Source organism: Drosophila erecta, unplaced genomic scaffold (genome assembly GCF_003286155.1).
Source record: "Drosophila erecta strain 14021-0224.00,06,07 unplaced genomic scaffold, DereRS2 tig00000092-arrow-pilon, whole genome shotgun sequence".
NCBI lineage: Eukaryota > Metazoa > Arthropoda > Insecta > Diptera > Drosophilidae > Drosophila > Drosophila erecta.
Genome location: NW_020825207.1, coordinates 16284710 through 16302433, shown reverse-complemented (window position 1 = coordinate 16302433; position 17724 = coordinate 16284710). Strand labels below are relative to the sequence as shown.

The 17724-nt window shown below is 41.5% G+C and overlaps 1 protein-coding gene across 12 annotated transcripts in view; it reads left to right on the top strand.

Annotated features, from left to right (window-relative positions):
- LOC6549281 (neural-cadherin) overlaps window positions 1-17724 on the top strand; it is a 120713-nt gene that overhangs the window by 91845 nt on the left and 11144 nt on the right. For 6 of the 12 annotated variants that reach the window (XM_026980343.1, XM_026980339.1, XM_026980344.1 and 3 more), the window contains 5 exons: window positions 10616-10759; window positions 10887-11002; window positions 11862-12026; window positions 14334-14471; window positions 16191-17514. In XM_026980343.1, the coding sequence (XP_026836144.1) occupies window positions 10616-10759; window positions 10887-11002; window positions 11862-12026; window positions 14334-14471; window positions 16191-17514 (1887 nt within the window). Of the gene's footprint in view, window positions 1-10615; window positions 10760-10886; window positions 11003-11861; window positions 12027-13105; window positions 13268-14333; window positions 14472-16190; window positions 17515-17724 lie in introns of all 12 variants that reach the window. The other 6 variants (XM_026980348.1, XM_026980345.1, XM_026980349.1 and 3 more) reach the window with 1 other exon arrangement.

Here is a 17724-nt window from a genome sequence, read left to right as displayed (position 1 = left end):
TGATGGTAAGAGTGCTTATTGTCCTTGGCTTCCCGACTTCCCAGCAGTCACAATGCCAAGAGTGCAATTGTTGGGAGCAGCATCATCTTCGTTTTATCGCACACCCACGGCCTCGTCCTCGTCCTCGACTCTCGTTTAACTTTTGACCTCCTTGCAGCCTTTGTCCTGTCTTCCAAGTGTTACTTCTATTTCTACTTGTTTTTGTGACCCACAATTGAGTCCCATAACTCATAAAAGTTTGTAATCAAAATAGCTGAAGAGCTAATTGAGTTTGCTGTGTACGAAAATTGAGCTTCCTTTCTTTTAGTCGATTGAAGGCCGAGGCGGGGTGAGAAAATTATTATCAGCCGTTGGCCAGCTGCTTTAAAAACCTGGCCAACTGGCAACAAATTAGCAAAAAGCTTTTGCCAAGGACAAGCAAAGGATTGGCTATGAAAAGCCCGGCAGGCACATTCACGTGTATATTTTATTGAACCGCCTGTGATTTTACCAGCACATTGGGCAGTAAATTCTCCAGCCGTTCACTGATTGCTACACGAACAGTTGGCCGAAGTCAGGACATTGAGGTCAGCTTCTGCAAACACGCACCCAAAAGCCAAATCAAGTCGAGCTGACTTGGCCCAAGCCACCGTCCACCGTTCACCGTCCACCGTTCACCGTCCACAATCCACCTTCCTGCGATGGCTTTCTTTTCTCTCCTATCGTCCTTGTGCACTATCAGCAGGAAAGGAAAGCAGAAAAAAACCCATGTCCTGTTTGGACTGGGTCCTGTGTGGGCTGGGATAATGAAATAAGCCACAACAGTAACGGCTCCTCGAACATATTGAGTGGAAGCTGCACAAACAAATGAACTAAATGTGAACACGTAAGGTAAATAGCGATTGGCCAGGATGAAAGCAGTAAAAGACGGATGGGCCTTGGTCTTAATTCAGACTTTAATCCACTAAACTGAACAGTGCACAAGGCAAAGCAAATTTGGAGAAGGTATTTTTTGAGATTTATTTTAAGCTGAAGACATCTAGGTTTTTTGAAAACCTTTGTGCATACTTACAAGAAATATTGTGTCCATAGCTAGCCAATATTTTCTACTCGCAACTGAAGTTCTTAAACCGAAGTGCAATTAATCAGTGAGACGTGCCTCGCCCACATTCATGTGCGTGCTGCACACAAAATGTTGATAAAAATGCGCACTGCCACTTGCAGCGTGTTGCGAGATTGTTGACTCGCTTTTATTTATATCATTTTTTGTTGCCAGTTGTTTTTGCAAGCATTTTTACAGCCACATTCCCACAATGCAGCAACTATTTCGATATTTTTTGCCTCTGTTCGCTCTCTGGGTATTTGTTAAATGCTCAGAGTTTTTTGCGCAAATTGTTTGAACAAACTGTCACCAAATGACAATGCGGCGGCTGATGATGATGGCACTCGTTGTTGCAAGTGTTGGGATTGGTCACTTTTGAAGGGGCAAGAAACACATTCGGTACTTTTGGCCTTTTTTTGGAAGTACTATAATTAAGTGAGGGCAGAACATATTTTAGCTCATTCTAAGGAAAACTTTCACTGCTAAGTAGATTGCAGTTTTTAATGTAAAACTGTGTGAGAAAAATGTGCAATTTTCCCGCTTTCATTTAAAGGACATTAAATAGTCAGAAGAAACAGACTTTATATGTATCGAAAGGTTTTAGTGCTGCCGCCTTGCGCAAACTGAAAACTGCAACGAAGCATGGCAAGGGGCAGATAAGCTGCATCTTATGCAAATGTAATTAAAATGCAACAGAGAGCGCTGTTTTACAATATTTTATGCTATTTCGCTAGCTTTATATTTTTTGCCCTTTTTGTTGTTGCTTAGGATGAAGCTGGCTTAGCGACACAGTCGTCCGTCTCTTTCGCGCTGCACTTGCTATCTCTTGTTGGCCATTCCGGTTAAATGAAAATGAGCGTTGTTTTCTATTTATTTCTGAAGCGATAATTAAAACAAATAAAAGTTAATGAAATACAGTTGAGAATGGCAAATGGTCGCCTGACTCACCATAAATGTAGTCGTGCAACATCCAGCAAACATAGCCGTTAGTGAAAACCCAATCCCTCAGTCCGAACTAATTGGGTCACAAAACAAACAAACCTAGAATTAAGCGGTGGAAAAGGTGAATCAGAAATCGTTCCTACAAAGCCAAAGCTCTTTTCTTTTTCGCACTTTTAATCTGATTACGTAGCAGTTTTCCATGCTGCCTTATTCTGGCAGTGGAATTTCCCGCTTTCCTGCTTTTCATTGTCACTTTTGTTACCATTGTTGTCATTGTCGCTCACGTCAAGCTCAGATTACGCAACTCAGGAATAATCCCTGATTTGCCTCTGATTTACTAAACATGACGAGTTGGAAAACGAAATAGGAAAGAAAACCAGTGCCTGATAATTGAAACAAATGTGTGAATAAAAAACCTGGCTTGGACCCGCCTTTATGTTGCGGAAAATTTAATTTGCGATACAAAAGCCTGAAATCTAACAACACAAAGAGTTTCTAATGTCAAGTGCAGACTTTCTGATGTTAAACAAACATGTTTTATGTTATTCTTAAACACATAATGGAAATTCATTTCACTAAAATGCATTAGCAGTTGAGCTGTAATTACACCCAATGCTAAGGTCCTGAATAAACACAACATCGTCTATACTTAGGTTTCTGTTTGGAAACCGAAGTTGGCAAAATAGTAGCTCCTATAAGATGTTGCAAGTAATTGAAATAGCCTGTGGAAATATATTCTAATATGCAAATAAATTTACCCAAATTGGAAGCAACTGTGATGATATTAATCGCTTTAAAGGGTTCCCTCGCCTTAAATTTAGTTATTAAAAGAGGACAGCAATTATATTCGTAAGCTTATTGCTATTTGATCTGTCACTAAATCCAATTTCCCGTTCTTACGTTTGATTGCAGGTAAACAAATAGCACTCCTATCGCAACTCCTCTATAAAACCGCACTCAGGTAAGGTTGGTACTTCGTTTGACCGCATCGAGCAGAAACTTTAATTACTTTGACGCTAAAGTTCGGTGAAGTTAACTTTATGTGCAATTCCCTTCAACTTTAAGCTGCTTATAAAGAAAACAGCGAACGTAAAGGGAAGTGAAGGAAAGCCGGAAACTTTCATGTGCTAGGGTCAATAAAACACAATGGAAACGAAACGAACTACCAATAGTTGCAAGTTGCAAGGAGTACAGAATTCCTAAAAATATGCATGACTGTTGTGGGCCACACTCGCACACAAAAATAGCAAGTATATTTGTGTTCTGGCCAGAGGAAAATGTAACACACACAGTAAGGACCGAATTCTGAAAATATTGCGCATACGCCAGGTGGTACAATGGCCGATGCTGACACTTTAATTTTTACGCAATATGGAACGGTCAACGGATGGAAATGGAAATCTAAACATTGTTATACATACATATCTTACATTTCCATTTCCGCGACCAAAACTGCCAATGAAATATATAAACCCAACAACAGCAAGTGAGATCAAATATGAAAAACAAATATTTTGGAGCCGACTAACTAGCATTTGAGCTCTATGTGCCCTATTGTTTCAGTTGCACAAATAATTTCATTGCACATATTTGAAACAAAATGGAAATAGGTATGGGAATGGGAATCAGAATTGGTAGATGGCTAGAGAAATATTATATCTATAAATCCGTGTGCCCCAGATAAGCCATGCTTCTGTTGCAAAGGAATTTTTGTTTGTCACTGGCATTGTTTGCCATATTCATATGAAAGGAATATTCTTCTATTTGAACTGATTGCATATTTGATTTTGGATTTGGACGGAGGTCCCCCGCCCTATAAGAATATTGAATACAATTCAGTAAGCGCAAATACAGGTTAAGCAGGTGCCATGCAAGCTTTTCAGCTACTTCACGTTCGATTTGTTTAACATTTTTTGTAATTTGTTGGAGCCAGCTATTTGGATAACTGCACGTAAAGCCAACTTTTAATACACTTTTATGCTTAGGTGGCGACCCAACATAAACCACAAATTGTAGTCGCAACAAACATTGTGTAATGCGGCTCCGACCACAAGGGGCATAAACAATATTTATAGTTGGCCGATGTAGATACAGGAGATGCCGTCGTCGCACCAACAATGAATTTGCGACCATAAAAGCCAAAACATTGTTCATTCGCAGCACCAGCTGCTGGTGGAAAGTAACAGTGGCGCACAGACAGGACCAAAGTCTGGAGACGTTTTATGAACACTCCGCACACATCCTGCATCCTATATCCCGCATAGGATATCCTTTATATATGTACGCCGATGTTTCCCCATCGATGGCTTCACCCCTGCCATATTCCATATCCATTTGAAGCACATTTCAATGGTTTTTATGGCAAGAACATCAATCAAATGGAAAATAATATTGACAAAACATGCGCACGACATTGTTGATGTGATTTCTTGCAAAAAGTGAAGTAAATATAGGCGTGCACTTGAAAAAGTTTAGGAAAATTAAATGAATACTGAAAGGCAGTAGCTAAGTAGTAGTAGTTGTATGCCGCAATCCCACACCGAAAGTTAAACTCTCTGGGGGCTTCAAAACTATTTTACTAAAAGATCATAATCAATAAATTCCGATTTTTTGTCGAGTGTATGCATTTAGCACAATCGCGCCGCACTCGGGCCACATAAATACAGAGAAAACGTCTGAAGTAAAATAAGCAATTTGGGGACGTGCCACCGCAAAACTAGGCAACAATTTAAATCGTATCGCAGTGAAATAGTTTGATAAATTGACGCAAAAAATTGATTGATGCCGGGGTCCTGCGTCCTTCGTCCTGCCCTATTTCTGGAAAAATTCCAAGCCGTTGGCCGCGTCACTCCAGCGACAAGTGTCGATAAGTCACGCGTGACTCTGGTCTCGCATGCCTGGAATGGCATAAATCAATGTAATTAATTTGAGTTTATCAAACGCCGAATGCCGTCCTTAGCATGGCCAGCCACTCGATGCCTAATGGCCGTTCGAGCGGGATAATTATCTCCATTTGTGTATACAATACCGAGATGCTACTGATGTTATTGGTGTCTGTCATTACCGACAGACATTCGCCATTGAGTCTCGAGAGAAAGCCGAAGAGCTGCAACATTGGCTTGACAAAGAGCCAGGCCAGTAATTTTTATTAATGGGCTTCTAATTTGTTGGGCACTTTTCTCCATTGAGCTGGGTTCATTGTCTGCGGCCTGACAGCCTTTAAAGTATTCAGCTTGGCCATCAACTTAAATTGGTTTATTGCGCCAGGCCGCGTCCACCTGTCGCTTTTGCTTGGAATACTTGATGAAAACTCTAGAATTTTCTTGGACGGTTGCGCTGAAAGTTTCGCCCGAGAGATACAATTTAATGCTTCACTGCGATGCGGTGGAAAACTCATTTACCTCGGAAAGCGACTTCTGAATGCGAGGCACGCATTTCGGCCAACTACTCGCTTTTCCGCTCCCCATTCTGCGGGATAGTGTAGCCAATCATTGAGCATATGCCGAGATAGAGGGAACGGGCTAAAATGCTCGACATGTTTACACCGTTCGATTGGCAAGCTGTGGATGCTATTAAAAGTTTTGCCAAAGTTGCGCACATAATTTAAACTATGACACGAGGGCCGCAACTTTCCACCGCTGTCCTTTCAGGATGATTAGTCGTCCCTTGGCCCAAAAAGGCAGCAGGTGCACTGGCAAGTTTCCGGTGATATAGCACTTTGTCCACTTGACGTAGTTTGGCGACACTTGAGAGCTGCTTGCCCGAACACTGGGAATATAATATTTACAGAAATTCGAAATTTTCCAACTGAAGCTTTTAGAATATAAAATGCATTCTAAGAGTTCGAAGTTATACTGTATTTGCTTGAAATCGTTGGAGTTTAAAAGACCTTTAATTCTAAGCACGCCTGTAAGCAAAGTTATCTATTATTTTATGGCTTCAGATTTCCAAATACAAAAAGGTTTTGCTTTTAGAAGGACTATTTATATACCATTAAAAGTTTGCCAAAGTGTAAAAAGTTCCAGCTGATTTTTCTTAAACTCCATTGACAGCTGGCGAAGTTTTCTGGCAGTCAATTTGCGATGTCGAAACTGAGCACGAAGCCCGCTCGAGTGGCGACAACTGGCAATAGTGAGGGCCCCATTCTGGTCCCCCAAACGGCTAACCCATTTTGGCCATTCATTATGCAAAAGCTGCTACTGTTGTCGGCATAAACTCACTGGGGACCGAGACCAGCATAAACAAGTCAAGTGCAAGAACAGGGTCACTAGTTTTTGGTCAGAGCAGAATTATGGCCATTTGGTAATTGTACAATCGTATGCAGCAGATACAACTGCAATGACAACTGTTCCGGAGGCGGGCACACGATTCCAGGCCCAACTCTGGGCCAACTGTCATCAGCAAAGGGAGAAATGTTTCTTATTCTCACTTTCCTTCTGCTGGCCACAAAAACCGCAACAAGCCCCCAGGAAAACTCGTTTGCCTCTTGTCGCCGGCATCGTTGGGCTGCTCAAAGTGTTATTTCGTTTGCCCATTGCCATTTTGTATTCAGTTTCGTGTTTCAATTGCTTAAAGGAGATGTGATGGGAATTTTTCACGGAACAATTTATCATCCACCTGGGTCCCATATATACACGTCTCGGTATTCTTTATCAATTAATGTCCTGCCAAATTTTGGGTTCATAAATTAGCTGTTAGTACGTGACAGCATTTTCTTGTTGACTTTCCGGGTGAGGGAGTCGAAGTCGGAGTCGGAGTTCCCTGGCCTGTCAATTGATTTAAATGGCTTTTTTGTGGCTGTGCCTGACTGGCATTTAAACTAATTAAAAAGTGCCAGGGAATCTCTTCAGTGGCGCAAATTAGTCGATAATTGGAAAAAGTGTGAGCACACAAAATTCGGTGATGTGTGAAAGAAAACCCCAAAAACCACAAACAAGACAATCATATACACATGACACAGACAGGCCCACAAATATCCGAATGAACCGCAGAAACATTGTTGAGGACCTCGCATGTGGTGCAGCTACATATTTATACTTATTTTTTGAATCCAAGGACGAAGGACGAAGGACGAACAGCAGGGAACAGCTGCCAGTCAGTGGGGCAGACAGGAAAAGTGACAGACAGGCAGATAGACCACAATCATAAAAAAATCAGCAGCTGCAGCAGCCAAGCGACAAAATGCAGTTGAACAAGTTTTTACGAGCTGGGGCTTAAGAATTGCAATAAAATATTTTTGCAACAATTTAGATGCCACAGCTTCCCCTTCGGTGGCATTAGCTTCGGACATGCAGTTAGCTTTTCTTTATAGCCCGACCACATTAAGCGCCATTAATGGCCCATACCCCATACGCCACAAGCGGATGCGTATGGTCAGTGATTTCCCCTTATATCGTACATTGTGTTGCACTTGCAACAGCGGCGATCGTAAAATGAAATGGGTAAGGGAAAGCTGCATCTGCCAATTAGTTTTTACCTCAGGACAGTTCAAACTATACTATGAATTGAATTGAATACTATGAATATGAAACTGTAACTATATCTTAAAAGTTTCTTAACTTAAAGTCCTGGTGCTAAAAGAATCCTTATGTAGGTATCTTCCCCGAGTCCTGTAATTGTTTATTTTCCTTTTTCGTTTTGCTGCTTAATATCGTTAAAATTCATTCAAGTGCGAAACTCGTCGATAAACTTTGCCTCAAAGCGAAAAAATGGAATGGGATGCACGGAAAAACTGTTAAGGAAAGCTGGGGAAAAATATGGCGTCTTTGATTTTGACATTGTGCCACATCACGTAGTGCATATACATATATAAATATGTTTGGATGGCGAAATGCCTGAACAAGCGAAAATAGCGCATAAATTTATGACACTCGAATTGGAGGGGGGCGTGGCATGCGGCATGTGGCATTTGTGCAGCTAAGCGTGGCAGCTTTTCGGGGGCAAAAAAGTAGAAGAAATATCCATATTTATTGAACACTATTTATTCGGTAAAGAGAAAGCGAGTGTGACACATTTTCCTCAAGTTAAATATGTGATAAAGATGACTTTGATTTCGCCACTCGGCTGCAGTTAACCCAAATTGCTTCAATGTCAGCTCTTAAGGCTGCACAAAGGACTTGAGATCCTGGCCAAGAAGGAACCCCCAACCTCTGCACAGCCCAAAGGGGAATCCCCAGCAGCTGTCCAAACATTGCACACACAATTCACCATCAAATTCGATGTGTGTCAGTGGGCGAGTGTGTGTCAGAAAGCTGGAAAGCTCAATGGGATATCTGCTATTTGATTTCGAGTTAGTTTATGGGAGTGCGGTCGAGTTGAAGAATGCAATAAAATTGGTGTTAGATAAATAGATAAAGTATTTCAAGGGCTGGGCTTCTCCTTGTAAGCCGATAAAGGCGAAAGGATAAAAGCTTTCCAAATTGGGTTAACTTTTGACTTGGCCTCGGGTGTTTTCTTTATTGTAAAACGTTTCACCCCGTACATTATATTTCGCTTATATTGCGCTGTAAATTCCACACATCCCGGCAATGTGCTTAATAAAAACTCATAAAATTTCATTTATCCGAGCACGAAGAACTCAAAGAAGTCGATGGCATGCGGAAAAAATCTGCGTCAAAAATATATATGAGGCAACATGAATATTTTATATGTTAAGCATCAGCAATCAATATATATTGTGCAAGGTATTGTTTCGCGGAAACTCACCTCGTCTGCACGCAGGTAAATTGATTTTTGTCGTTAAAAGGTCAGGCAGAAATTACTGCGAAAATGTAATGAAAATCTTTGTAAGATCGTATAATTTTGCAGAATTTTCACAAGCTCAAGGTTTGCAGTTGTCCTGCGATTTAAATGGCCCTTTTTAATTACATATATAAAAGTGCCATAATTGAGGACTCTAGAACATAGGTTCATGTTTTGAAGCAACTTTAAACAATATCCGTTTGGATGTCGAGTCATTATTTTTAATGATGTATCTCGGTTAATTAAAGCATGCTGGGTGAAACAAAAATCCTTTGAGTTTTCAGAACACACGAATAATGGGAATACAAAAATGTTCATCTGGCAAATGCAAGTCCTTTGACTAAAGCATAAATGTTGATAAATACACTGGATATTATTTGCATTTAATAGCAGCCTAGCAACAGTATTTTGCCAAGTTTTAATTAAAATGTCGTCACATAGAAAGCAAGCCACAGTCGAGTTGGCAATTAGCAATGTTTTGCCATAAATTTAATTCAAAATTGGTCACAAACATTTGCTAATTTAAGCGCCACGGTGGGATTGCACGCAAGGGCATGGAACTTATCACACATACGCCATGTTAGCCGCCCTGCAATAGAAGTTGTCAACCTGCAGCGCCGGCAAATGTGCATAATTCTTGCACACAGATAGTGCCCAGTCAAGGCAGCTAAATTATAAACCCAAACACAAACAACGCTGGCACCAGAGAAAGTTTTCCTGTGTTGTCCTTCTCAGGATTGCTAAGTAAATTGATAAACAGAAACATTTGTGCCGAGCTCCGATTAAACTGAGAGAAAATATCGCACAGTTTGATTATTCATTTCGTCAAAATGGTTTTATATACAACTCATAGACTCCACCTACACATAAATGCATGCACTTAAATATTCAAATCTACGATTCCTTGGGAAACTATAATTGCATTCAAATGCCAGCCCAAATTTCCCCTGTGCAGCACGCAAGTTCTAAATGGGCTGTTAAGCGGCAAAATTTTGGTCGCATCTGTTGCCGTAGATTTGTGTGTACTCTTCAGGTTTTCGTTTGGTCCAATGGTCTTTGCATTTATTTAATTAAAACGCACTGGCTCTGACCGACGTTGTTATTGCTGCAATTATAAATGCTATATGTAATTTACTGCCTGCCTGACATCTCTGCTCAGTGATATGTCTCATTGTCACTGGCTTTGTTTGTCCAGCCCTCCGCCCCCCATTTGTAGTCCACTTGGAGTTTTCTTTGTTCTATTTGCCCGACCTGGCATACTAAATCACCTGAATACTTGCATTCAAATCGGGCAGAATGAGAGGTCTTTTTTGGGGTAATTTGAATTTAATTTGAGTGAATTCGAAGCAATTTCAGCAGCCACAATAGGTGTTGTCTAACATTACCAGAGGAAATAATAGTTAATTATGCGAATGAATACTCAAGACAAGAGGCTTAAATGGGCTGAATACAAAATTTCGCTCGAATTCATTTGCGACCGCATTACTGCTCACTCATTCTGTGATCAAATGTAAAATCCATGAATATCAAATAAATTACATCATCGCACATGCAAATAAAAATCGGAAGTTCAAAATATCCCAGCTGCTTAATATGCGAAACGCGTTGAATCTCCCACGCATAAAAAGCTATGAAAATAGGGGATCTAGCCTTAAATAAAAGACAAACAAATTGCTGGTCGCCCCAATAAGAGGCGTCATATTGTTGCTCTGTCTGGCAGAGGAAAAGTTTTCCTCATTGTGTATAGTACGTGATAATTGCGAAGTACCAACCGTTCTTGAGTGTCAAATTGAAAACGAGAAATTTAACCGAGCGAAATGCTGTTTTTACCGCCCTCTTGCCCACCAACAGTCACCAAATTCATACGCATTGGCATCGCCGATAAAAACGATAACCCGCCCTATTTCGACAAATCGCTGTACGAGGCCGAAGTGGACGAGAACGAGGACATTCAACACACAGTGCTCACTGTAACGGCCAAGGATCACGACGAGTGTAAGTAGAGGGCCCCTGTGGACGCCCCCAAAAAATGCTCCCAGAAATTCCGCAATTATTATCTTACACACACATTTTTCTCCGTCCCTATTCTCCTTCTCGTCCTGAATTCGTCCTTCGCCCACAGCCTCACGTATCCGCTATGAAATTACAAGCGGCAACATTGGCGGCGCTTTTGCGGTTAAAAATATGACGGGTGCCATTTATGTAGCTGGCGCTTTAGATTACGAAACTCGACGCCGGGTAAGTAAAAAACCAAAAACCGGAAAAAAACAAAAAAAAATGGAAATACAGAAACCGCGTTCGCAAAAAAATGAAAAATGCAAAGTGGAAGCCCGCAGAGGACTCCTCTGTAATCGACAAACGTTCTTTCGCAGCTCAGATATATTTATGACATAAGCGTTGCGGGCTTAGTCAACTGTGAGATTTGTTTATGTCATTGGAAAGCTGAGAATACATAGAGCCACCAGGGATTACAACAAAAACATTCCCGAAGTACAATTATTTTTTCTTTAAGCTTCAACAGGAATTTTTACTGAAAGGCAGAAAAAGAGCAAGAAAATTAAAGAGTTAATTGGAGGCTTCAGGGAGAAAGTTTTTAAAAAGGTCCCTAGAAAAACGACAAGAAAACTCCATTTCACTGCCCAACCAGGCATTAAGGCCATTCTAATCTTGAGCAACTATAAAATTCATTAAGAAACTCGCTCTCCCTTTGAATTTCAATTTACACGCTTCGCACACCGCGAGGCTGCTTAAATATTTAAAAGTTCAAACAAGTTTTGTTACACGAGCTGCGGTCGAAAAGACAAATACCAAAGGCAAGAACGTGGATGGCCAACCATTAATTGAATTGCAATTCGAACAATTGGCCAGTACAAACTCAGTCGTCATCCAATTTTCGCGTCTTTAATTGCAACGCGGCTAGGGAAACTTTCTCCCAAAATGTCGAATTATTTAGCAAACCACTGAAACAGGCAAAAAGGCTTGATAGAAATATTGATATAGTTGTAGGCAGATATTGAATAGCTTAAAAAGATCACGTTAAAAGTGTTGAAAACCCAATCGATGAGTATAAATAATACGTTTTTCTCTGTGCGTTCAGTATGAACTTCGCTTGGCCGCCTCCGACAATTTGAAGGAGAACTACACCACCGTGATTATCCATGTCAAGGATGTTAACGATAATCCCCCCGTTTTTGAGCGACCCACCTATCGCACCCAGATCACCGAAGAGGACGATCGTAATTTGCCCAAACGCGTCTTGCAGGTCAATGAATGAAACAAAATGAATCTGAATCCTAGCTCACAGCTTTTGTTTTGTTCAGTAGAGTTCATATTCAGCTAGATATTATTGCATGTGTTGAGTTTTACCTTTCAATTTGTTCCCCGCCCCGAAAACTGCCTGATCCACACTTTATTGCACAAAAGATACACATAGAATGTTAGAGTGAACAAGCTTCGTTTTTAAAACAATTTGTTAGTTTTTATTCATCACTCCCAATATTTATTTTAATGATGTGAATAGCCTAAAAAGCGGCATTTTACCCTTGTTTTTTACACAACAAATTGTTGACATGTTAAGGGCATTTACTGCTGTGCAATATTAATGAACTCAAATTTATGTTGGTTCATTTTAAAAGTATTTACAATGGCAAACCAATACATTTTTTAAGTTCGAAAGAATGCAACATATTTGAAGCCATTTGCATGTTGTTCCGCTTCCCGCTTTTTCGTTTGATTTAGGGCTAGTGAAAAAATATGACGAAAAGTAATTGAACAATTAAAAAATGCTGTCCATTTTAAAGTGGACATGGCCTGTAGAATGTGGCCTATAAAAAGCGTATAAAATTTATTTACCGAATGCGCACACATAAAACATTTAAATTGCGGTTTACAGAAAAAATATGGTAATACTATTGATTTATCATTAACCGGGCTGCGATAAATTATGTATAAAATTGAAAATGACTTGAAATCATGTCGATCAACATGCACACCTTCAAATGTCTGCACTTTTTATTGAATAATTGAAAAAGTCAATTAATTTATCGCCATTTAATGAGTGAGCGAGCGCACCACTGAATGTGAAAAATGCAAATTAGCCGTCAAGTCAAGAGTGGAAAAGCGTTTACAAGATTTTGCTGGATTATTCTTTCCGTTTCGTAAAGCGTAAAGCGTAAAGCCAAGCGAGCTTTCATATAATTTGAATCAATAGTTTTATGTTCTCCTCGTAATTTATGTGCATTTTATATTTATTGTTTAATTTCGTTGTTTTTACCATTTTTCGTTCTCTTCCCTGCACCAATTTTCCGTTGGCCATATATTTTATTTAATGTTTGCATAAAGTACGAACTCAAATTGGTTGCCTCGGACAGTTTGAATGAAAATCAAACAACAATCGTCATAAATGTGCGCGACGTCAACGATCTTCCACCGCAATTCCCGCAGACATCCTACGAGCGAACTCTCGACGAGGGAATGACCAACACGCCCTTTACCATTATGCAGGTCGCTATATTATTTACCATTTCCGAGTCCTGTACATAAAATCATACCGACCACGAACATATAGCAAACAAAGCCGCTCCGCCACGTAACAATTAATTTAACCCAACAACCCGAAATCTCATTCAGTCTCATTTCCCATGTAAACTTTGTGTAAACCAGCCATAATAATACGTAAACATAATGAATAATCTCCGCGAGCAAGGTGTAGTGTTCGAATTTATTAAAAGCCATTCGGCGGCAATTGTGTAAATTGAAACGTGAATTCCACTGGGTATTAAGGTGCACTATTAAAGTACATACAATTAGTGGGGTGACTTTAACGAAAAATTGATTCTGTTACTAAAATATTCCCTGCGGTATTGCGCAAACTTTCGCATTTTATTTATCGCACATATGTGCTTTCCATTAGCCATTTATGTTTGCTACCAAAAGCTGCTAATTAAATTCAATATGCTCTTTAAGTATTAATGCCACACATTTGCACGATTAAGCTTGACCCGCTCAGATTTCCTATTGTGGTTTTAACACGTTTCACTTGTGGCTAGTGGCGTCCAACTAATTTAATTAAAATGGACATAGTTGGCGCTTAGAGACAACAAAGAGAATTAAAATCAATCAGTCAGCACCTTTCTTTGTTTGTATTTACATTTTACTAACCATACGCAAATAATATTTTATATTTTATTGATTTTGTGCTCACTCACTGCTAACAACAATAGTTTTCACTGACCAAACCTAAAACCTGAATCCTGAAACCTGAAAGCACTATGCAAACAAATCATAATCCATTGCAAAGCGGCTAAAAAAGTCAGAATGGTAATTAAAGTAAATAAGTACGAGTGAAAAGTGCCATTGCAGGTGAAAAAATAAACGCACTCGTACAAATCGCATTCATCTAAACTAACCGAAGCATAAATGGTTTTGTTTTAAGTAGTTTTTGCATGGCATGTTTGTATTATTTCCCTACTACTTAATTCGCACTTTTTGCTTGTTTACCTAACGTTGCTCCACTTTACTCCTCACTTTCCCGACCATCAATAATAAATATGTGCATTTGGATGAACAGGTTACGGCCACAGATGGCGACAAGGATCGTCCCCAGAACATCGTGTACTTCCTCACGGGCCAGGGCATTGATCCGGATAATCCAGCCAATAGCAAATTCGACATCAACCGCACCACCGGCGAAATATTCGTACTAAAGGTAAGTCATCGGCGAAAACAATGCCGCAGTGCTTGGCTCTTAATTTAAGCATTAACAAATTGCCAATGGCCGCTGTGAAAAAGTGTTCGTTGCATAATAAATACGCGTGTATAAATAAAATGCGGTATTTAAAAATCCATGTTGGCCGAGGCAGCAGCTGGTCCGAAACGCAAAATAATGGCGAAATTTCGAAATATGCTCTCTCTGATTAAGCCCCATCCATGTGCACTTAAGCCCGCTTCGAATCAATCCCAATCGCCACAAAATGCAAACGCGCGAATCTGTCGGCGTGCTCATTATTTCGCATTTAAGTTGCAGTTGGCTATTAAATAAAATGTTTAAATGGATTCCTCGAGGCGCAGGAAGTGACTGATGACCCTCAAGGTCTCGCGGATTTCGCAAGGAAATAAATAATTCATTTGATACGAAAATGCACTGCACAATGCAGTCTGCTCTTTAAATTGCCCCCCGCAGGCGGCACGCAATTGAAAGAAAATGAAAACTAATTACAAAATCACAATTGAAAATCCCTCGCCACATGCGAGTTGGAAAATTTCACTTAGCTCTAGTGCAGTCCCAAAAACGCCAAAGTCAAATTAAATGAAATGAAATTCCCATGCGTCCAGCGCAAAACAAAATTAAACGAATAACACTCGTGCCGCACAATTCGGCTATTTTAGTCCAAGGACTATCTCTCTGGACGTGAATACAATTTTATAAAAGTGGCGGGTGGAGAACTTGGTAGGGGATACCAAACAGCTGTACCGCATTTTTTCTGGGTTGTGGGTCGGAATCCCCTGAATGTGACCCACTCACAACTAATCCCTTAAATTGAATATGTCATAACAATGCTGGCAAATTTGTCATGCAAATTAAAGCGATGACTAGCTGGGGTATTTTCTTTTATTCCGTACTTACGGGGTATTTCCGCAGACTTTCAGGTTGTTCCGCACTTTAGTCAAACCTAAAAGGAGCTAAGAGGTTAGGTTGCTAACGGAGCTACAGTTATTTAATGTAATTGAAAGCATGGAAACGTCTCTAGTAGAAAGCTTTATATTGAATGCACTTGTATCTCGTATCCGGATAGGCTTTAGCATATTTCTCCAGAGTATCCTTCGGTGTAATCCATCAACGCAATTATTTGTACACAGTTCTCTGCTGTTGGCGCCTCGTGCACCAATTTTTTACGACAAATCCAATGTCAGCGCCATGAAAGACTCCTCTTGTTGTCGGTCCGCTGTGCCTGTCACATGTCGTCGGGGGTTAACGACGGTGGAGGTTAAGGGGTCGTGGGGCTGCGATTTGCTAACAAGGGTTTGGGGCCATGTACGAGTGTATCCAAGGGTTGCCGGCAGCCAACAGCTACAAAGTACTGATTAAAATCGCTTGCGCATTTTATTATTTGCATACGTATGTGGGGTTGCGTGTGTTAGGATGGGCATTCTGGGGGCTTAGGCCAACCAGGTGGGACCGAAACCCATCACTCAGGCTGCTGTGAATGCATATCAAAGTCACAATCAACATCAGGGCCATTTTTGTGGCTTCCCCAACATTGTGTTAGGGCATAATTTCATGGGTTAAAGATGGTGTAGCTCTTAACCCACAACAATGTTAATCGGTCCTGCGTTTATGACAGCTAAAATTACGCACGGCCCTGCGTGTTTAACCCATAACAGCGCTTTACACTTAACTCACACTTTTATTTCGATGCCTTTATAGCCTCTGGATCGCGATCAACCCAATGGACGCCCCCAGTGGCGTTTCACTGTATTCGCCCAGGACGAGGGCGGCGAGGGACTCGTGGGTTATGCGGATGTCCAGGTCAATCTGAAGGACATCAACGACAATGCGCCCATTTTCCCGCAGGGCGTATACTTTGGCAACGTGACTGAGAACGGCACCGCCGGCATGGTGGTGATGACCATGACTGCCGTGGACTACGACGATCCCAATGAGGGCTCCAATGCCCGGCTGGTGTACTCCATCGAGAAGAACGTGATTGAGGAGGAGACGGGGTCCCCCATTTTTGAAATCGAGCCCGATACGGGTGTGATAAAGACCGCCGTTTGCTGTCTGGATCGCGAGCGGACTCCGGACTATTCGATACAAGTCGTGGCGATGGATGGCGGGGGGTTGAAGGGGACGGGGACGGCCTCCATACGGGTTAAGGATATCAACGACATGCCGCCGCAGTTTACGAAGGACGAATGGTTTACGGAAGTGGACGAAACGGATGGCACGGCCCTGCCGGAAATGCCCATTTTAACCGTGACCGTGCACGATGAAGACGAGACGAACAAGTTCCAGTACAAGGTTATCGACAACAGTGGCTATGGCGCCGACAAGTTCACCATGGTGCGGAATAACGATGGCACTGGCTCGCTGAAAATCGTGCAGCCCCTGGACTACGAGGATCAGCTGCAGAGCAATGGCTTCCGCTTCCGCATCCAAGTGAACGATAAGGGCGAGGACAACGACAATGACAAGTACCACGTGGCCTACTCGTGGGTGGTGGTCAAATTGCGGGACATCAACGACAATAAGCCGCATTTCGAGCGGGCCAACGTGGAGGTGTCTGTATTTGAGGACACCAAAGTTGGCACCGAGCTCGAGAAGTTCAAGGCCACCGATCCGGATCAGGGCGGCAAGAGCAAGGTGTCCTACTCCATCGATCGCTCCTCGGACCGTCAGCGGCAGTTTGCCATTAACCAGAATGGTTCCGTTACCATTCAGCGTTCCCTGGACCGCGAAGTTGTTCCTCGTCATCAAGTCAAGATCCTGGCCATCGACGATGGTTCTCCGCCGAAAACCGCCACTGCCACCCTTACAGTCATCGTCCAGGACATCAACGATAATGCTCCCAAGTTCCTCAAGGATTACAGACCGGTTCTGCCCGAGCATGTGCCTCCACGCAAAGTGGTGGAGATCCTGGCCACCGACGATGACGATCGCTCCAAGAGCAATGGCCCGCCCTTCCAGTTCCGTTTGGACCCCAGTGCAGATGACATCATCCGCGCTTCCTTCAAGGTGGAACAAGATCAAAGTGAGTACTTCTCATATTTACAATTACTTCTTAAAGATCTTCACTCAGCAGTTTAGCTTACAAATGTAAGATCCTTTTTGTAAAACGCTATGTTTTCTATTGCAATTTTTGTTTGTGCTCATAGAAGTTTTTACAACTGAAAATTAAAAATGCATTCAAATTAATTTGCCCTTTGCCGAAGTATTATTTTCGTTCTATCGAACTTCCAAA